The following is a 6,424-nucleotide window of genomic DNA, read 5'->3' on the forward strand; positions in this document are numbered from 1 at the left end:
TCCCCCTCAGGCGCAGCCATGGCGGCGGCGTGTCCCCCCCCCGTCCCTCAGCCCCTTATCCCTGCTGGGCCCCGCGGCGGCGGCCAGGCTAACGCGCGGCCCTTCCCCTTCCAGGTGCGGCTGCTGTGAGACGGGGCGGCGGGGAGAGCATGGGACCGGCGGACCTGGCGCAAAAGATCAGCATTAGCGCCGAGAGCCCCCGGGGGAGCGAGAGGAACGAGGCCGGCGCCGCGCTGGCGGGGGCGGAGAGGGTCCCCCCCGGCACCTGGAGGCAGAAGTGCGCGGCCTATGTGCTGGCGCTCAGACCCTGGAGCTTCAGTGCCTCCCTCACGCCCGTGGCCCTCGGCAGCGCGCTGGCGTACCGGGCTGAGGGAGCCTTAGACCCAGGGCTCTTGGTGGGAAGCGCCGTGACCGTCCTGGCTGTGCACGGAGCCGGCAACTTGGTGAACACCTACTACGACTTCTCCAAAGGCATCGATCACAAGAAGAGCGATGACAGGACTCTGGTGGACCAGATTTTGGAGCCTCAGGACGTGGTCCGGTTTGGAGTCTTCCTTTATACTGTGGGCTGTATTTGTGCAGCTGGGCTCTACGCCGTCTCAACGCTCAAGCTGGAGCACCTGGCCCTGATATACTTTGGAGGACTTTCCAGCTCCTTCCTTTATACTGGAGGTAAGTGCTGTATGCCATTTAGAGTGAATCTGAATGTGAGGGTGACAGAATTAGCTGACTTAGCAAGGGTTTCTAGAAGATGCAAGTGATCTACCTAGTTAATCTCTGTAAAACATTTGGTGGTATTTCCCGGAGTACTGGTGCATAAACTTGTATTCTTTGCCGTTGATTGTTGTGGGAAGGGGCACACACAGTTTTTCAGATGGAAAGTGGTGTCGAGACATTGTTAGTTACATATATGGCTTTCGATGCTCATCAGAACTGTTGCTGAAAATTATTGTGATGTATGTCCTGTATCCCTCAGCAGTATAGCTCACTGCATATATTCTTTTCCACTGGTGGCATCTTTTACTTTCTTCTGGAGTTTCATTGTGAACGTAGACTAGTTTGTGTTTGTTCTTAGTAGGATATTTTTATTTTCTCCCGATTGTTGAACTTTCAAAGAGTTATGTTAGTTTCCTTAGAAGAACCTTGTCAGTTTTGTTTTGTTCTGACCATTTTATATATTTCTCCAAGATCAGGTTCTAGTATGCATGACCACACTAAAGAGTACTTTATTTCTATAGATTTCTGCAGAAATAGGTACTTCTGGATGTGAAGATGGGTATTAGAACCTGACCCTTAGTTTCTGTTACATTGTTTCACTGGAGAAATTGGAAAAAAGAGAAAATGTGCTTCTCAGACATAGCTACATGTGCGTAGGTCATTTTCTGTGGGAAGGGCTGATCTGTTCTATTATCCATTCTCTTCTGTCATTTGAGTTGTTTGATGATGCTTCATTTTATTCTTGTGTCTTGCCACAGGAATTGGATTTAAATATGTTGCACTTGGAGACGTGGTGATCCTGATCACCTTTGGGCCGCTGGCTGTCATGTTTGCCCATGCTGTGCAGGTTGGGTATCTGTCTGTCTCACCACTGCTCTACGCTATCCCACTAGCCCTCAGTACTGAGGCCATCCTGCACAGCAACAACACTCGGGACATGGAGTCTGACCGGCAGGCGGGTATTGTCACCTTGGCCATCCTCATCGGCCCTGCCTTCTCCTATATTCTCTACACCGTGCTGCTCTTCCTGCCCTACCTGATTTTCTGTGTGCTGGCCACACGCTATACCATCAGCATGGCGCTGCCGCTGCTCACCATCCCGATGGCATTTTCACTGGAGAGGCAGTTTCGGAGCCAGAGCTTCAACAAAATTCCTCAGCGGACAGCCAAACTCAATCTCCTCTTGGGGCTTTTCTATGTTTTTGGTATTACGCTAGCACCAGCCGGTGCTCTGCCCAAACTCTAACAAGAGCCAGGCCTCACAATTCAGTATTAATGCCGATTAAGAGGGGATGATGTGAGTAGATGACCCATTGTGGACAGCAGGAAGAATGGAGAGACCGTCTGGAACTGTTGATTGTGAATTTTATAATTTCTGGTTTTGGTTAGTTTGTACAACGAACTTTAGGACAGTGGTTTGTCGGTTCTTTGGAGGGGATGAACTGTACAGCTTTGCTTCAGGGGAGCGAGGCAACGTGAGGAGAAGGACATGTCAACTTAAGGAAAGTAAGATTGAGCCTCAAATACAAACTCTTCTGTTCCCTTCACAAGCACAGCGGTTGCTCTTATGACTCCGTTCCTTACCATGGTCAAGGAGTCCCAAGGCTCCTGCATGGTAAACAGAAAACACTGCCAAATGTTTAGCTTCACAACGATGTAGGTGCTATTACTTCACTCCCTTGTGAGCGTAGTTCATCTTCATCTGTTGTATGTTTTAAGCTTTGTTGGGTATTTTTTTTTCCTAGCTGAATTTTGAGCTTTTATTTCCAAGCCCCCTGAAATGCACTAGATACTAATTCATTAACTGTTGCTTTTGCTTGGTCGTTAGAGTCTAGAAATTTCAAAGTAATGTGTCTCTGTGGGATGTTGGTGCTAAATTGGAGCATGAATAGCCCACTGCACAAATTTTAAGCCAAAACCAGTAAATTTATATTCTGCTATGAAAGGTGAAGCTGTAAATGCAAATTGGGCAACTGAAAAGCCCTCAATGCATAGAAAAATAAGTGGTTTCTGTCTTTGCATTTGCTTAGAATGTACTCTCTGAAATTACAGTCTTGGAGTTAAGGGGGAGCCAACAGACAGAGTGACAGATTCTCTGGCTGGGTATGGATTAATGGATACCTGAGTGGAAGAACAAATCCTTAGTTTAAAAAATATTTATTTTTTCAGTTCTCATTCTCTGTTTGTTCGGAGACCCAGAGTATCACAGCCAAATGTCTTACTATAAGAAGCCCAAAAAGAAGCTCAGTTGAGCAAAGGAGAAAGATACAGGGTTAGAAAAAAGAAATCAGGATTATTGCATTGGCTCTGCATAAAATTTAGGACTGGAAACAGGAAGAAACCATTTTTGTTAACAAGATTTTTCCTAATAGAGTCTAGAGTTTGTGTGACTGAATCACATTTAAATGTTAAGTTAGCTCTGAAGCGAAGTTCCCCCTCTTTTTCCCCTTCTACACCTTACAGTGTTGTTCTGTTTTCTCCTGTTGATCTTGCCACTTGATATTCATGTAGTCATTGGGAGAACTGATTGTTTCAGCAATTATGTAGCAGTGTGAAAAACATGCCAAACACAACTGGGGAAAAGTGTGACTTCTAGTGCAAAGACGAATTTGATCCATATCATGCTGCTCAGTGGCAATGGAATTCTGTGTTGAAGAAAAAGTATTTATTTCCTGTACGCAGGGTTTTGGTGAAAGTTTGTTTTTTAGGAGTTGTAGAAAGGTTCAGAGGAATTGATATAGGTGTTAAACTCGAGCTGTTGGTGCTTGGAGCAACCTAGCTTTTGAACCAAGTGGGAGCGTGCTAACCACTATATGAAGGGCTTTTAAATGTGAGCAATAAACTAGCAATAAACTAGCATGGTGTTATCCTGTATCTGTCATAGGTAAGTTGCATCCTTGTGTTTTTCATCTGAAAGTGCTGAGTGTTAGATTAGTGGAGTGTACTGGCAGTAGTAAAACTGAGTTGATGGTACAAGATTAAATGGTATAGATAGTTAAGTGACTGTTTTTATGGCTTCATGTTATCCAGTGTTACCCAGCTGTTGGTCTCCTGCTTTACAGCTGAACAGGAAGGTTTCTTTGCAGGTGTATTTTATGAGCCACAGTCTCATCTTTTATTAAAATTGGGCAAATGATCTCTCTAATCTGACTAGGCACAAGACAAGAGGAGATGGATTTAAGCAACTGGATGGAGATTATCTAGGTTTTGGAAACTGTTTTCAATACAGACGTAAGCAACACGGTATCTACTGTTACTCCTCTCTGGACCTACAGAAGAAAGAAGAGCCTGGCTCTAAGACCCACTTCACTTCTGCAAAGCAAAAGCTTTTCTCGGGGTATGGACTGAGCTGATGACTCTGTTAACCTTGCCATTGGGGATATGTGACTTTACTAGGTTAACCCAGCATGGCTTTGTTGCTACCCTTTGTAGCAGCTGCGTGCTTTATTTTATGATAGCTTGTTTTTGTGTAGCTATCAGTTTAAACAAATGGATAATTATCTTTTTCTATGCCTTTTACATAAACTAGAGTACTCAAGCTAAATTCCTTGAAGTAATGAATACTTGGCTCGTCTCTTTGGTGGCTTTAATTGTAACATGGAAAGATCTAGGATACGGTCATTGGTGGAGTAGTGTAAGTAACTCTGGTTATATCTTGGCTACACTTTACTAGCAGGGAAAGCCACCTTTAGGATGTCTGCTTGCTGCTGCAAAGGACCAGTGCTTTTTGCTACAGAGATGAAGGAAGAGCTCACTAGTATATGTTTGTGGATCACTGTTCACGGTGGGAGGGATTCAAAGCATTTTAATAGTAAGAATGAGATGAAAATTCAGTAATTCCTTACAAGCAGATGCTGGTTGCCTTCAATTCCCTGTCTGTGAAAAACAATATCATTCCAGATTCTTAAGGATATCAATAATAAACAACTCATTCTTCACTGTGGCTTTGAGGAAGTCATTTAACTTCTCTTTGTCTCAGAAAAAACAGCTAATTTTTGCCTACCTCATAGGGATGCTGAGCTGACATCATTGTCATAGAGAGCTTTGAAAGTAAAAAGTGCTTTATCTCTGTGTGCTTTTCAAAAAGCATGTTAGTACTAGAAAATATTTTACATTTAAACTAATCTAACAGGTGACTTAACCAATGTAAGTAGACCAAAATAATCTCCACATAGACACTGAATGTTAAGAGAGGTTTCTTTATGAGTTTGTTTGTGATGAGGATGCTGGGTCTCTTTCCTTACCCCTCTCCTTCCTGTCCCGTGCTACTTTCCCTGAATATAGACTTTTTAAACTTCTTTCAGGTCTCTCTTGATGAGCTGTTTTGCAATATGATGTCTACACTGGTAGATGAACAGATCTGTAGCCCATCTGTTAATGTGTTCTAAAGCACCTCCTGGCCTTTCTTCTTATACAATAAAGTGTCTGAATGTTATTCTGTTAATCATGCTGTGTTTCATTATTTTGTATCACTCTGATTGTATTTTTGCACATATATTAGAGCATCTTCCTGGAAGGAGGAGGGTCTTTGTCTGCCTTTTTTATAGTATAAGTGCATGAAAGATCATACTTTTTTTTTTTTTTTGAGTCCTTCTATGAATCATGTAGTCCTGTATCATCAGGTGGAAGGTTCAGTAGCAGTGATCATCTCGTACTCATGGCAGACTTCAGAGGAATTTCAGTATTTTCATCAGTGAGCAGAATTTTCTTTCATGCAGTTTTCTGTGCTGTGTACTGTTCAGCATTTATAAGGTTTCAGCTGAACTTTTAATATTTTTAATAAATATGGGAGTTTTCATCCTCACCTGTGGGGTCTGCCATTCTTCCAGTGCCATGGTCTCTGCTCCTGACTTAGTGATTTTACTTGCTCCATAGGACTGTGACAGCATAGTGCCCTTCCTGTGCGTGTCATAAATGAGCCTAAAGCATGGTTTGAAATTTTCCTGTCTTGGTCATTGGTACAATCTACTACATAAATGCATGTACAATTAGCTTAAGGAGACTAAGAAGCCTTATTTGTCTTACATGCTTTCTGGCTCTTTTTTTCCATATGTGATTTAAGTGGTTTGAACAGTCTGGAGAAAGCTCTTAGGTGTGCCACCTCTGTTGTCTGTGGTGCACGTAGCTGAAAACATGCAAAGAAGTGAGGCTTGATGTGAGGCATTTGTGAAACAGGATGATTTCAGGATTTGCTTCTAGATTAAAATCCATCTAAATAGGAGAGAATGAAAGAAGTTCCTGCAATAAAGTTTAGTAACTTTAAACCATTGTTTTAAAAAATGCTTTTACCTGCAACACTATCTTACTACCATTCTGTGCTTTGGAGTGATTTCCTGTTTGGGTTTTCAGGACGTTCTATGATTGTAAGACAGCTAGCCCTGGGAAATGTTTTTCAGCCTTTCTAAGGTGCAGACTGGGCCCTAAGGTCATAGCATTTGGAAAGAATTTTAGAGGATAAAATGCAGAATAGCGTGGCATGACGTGTGGGCTCTACTCAAGAATCCTCCCAAAGAAATACAAGAAAGCTCTTCTGAATCTGCAGAAACGTTCTGTTAATACTGTAAGTGTTCTGCACTTGCTTTTAAACACACTCTAATGCTTTTTCCTGGTAGCAGGCAGAGTCTATTAGTAGTCAGCTTAAACTCACTTTAAAGAAATTTGCCCTTTAATAGAAAGTGTTTAGAGTTTTGAAATTCACGCGCATTGA

At 42.7% G+C, this 6,424-nt stretch overlaps 1 protein-coding gene across 1 annotated transcript; it reads left to right on the forward strand.

Annotated features, from left to right (window-relative positions):
• Positions 1–6: 6 nt before the first annotated feature.
• Positions 7–5,161, forward strand: UBIAD1 (UbiA prenyltransferase domain containing 1). Its single transcript, XM_014941499.1, has 2 exons — positions 7–672; positions 1,476–5,161. The coding sequence occupies exons 1-2, from the start codon at positions 150–152 to the stop codon at positions 1,961–1,963; spliced, it is 1,011 nt and encodes a 336-aa protein (XP_014796985.1). The 5' UTR covers positions 7–149; the 3' UTR covers positions 1,964–5,161.
• The last annotated feature ends 1,263 nt before the right edge of the window (positions 5,162–6,424 follow it).

This window comes from Calidris pugnax, unplaced genomic scaffold, assembly GCF_001431845.1.
Source record: "Calidris pugnax isolate Ruff unplaced genomic scaffold, ASM143184v1 scaffold82, whole genome shotgun sequence".
In the NCBI taxonomy this organism is placed as follows: domain Eukaryota; kingdom Metazoa; phylum Chordata; class Aves; order Charadriiformes; family Scolopacidae; genus Calidris; species Calidris pugnax.

Bases quoted from the DNA above. Each gene is read 5' to 3' on its own strand.
- UBIAD1 (XM_014941499.1), top strand. From the start codon at position 150: ATGGGACCGGCGGACCTGGCGCAAAAGATCAGCATTAGCGCCGAGAGC. The intron at 673-1,475 runs GTAAGTGCTGTA...GTCTTGCCACAG, and splicing joins CTCCTTCCTTTATACTGGAG to GAATTGGATTTAAATATGTT.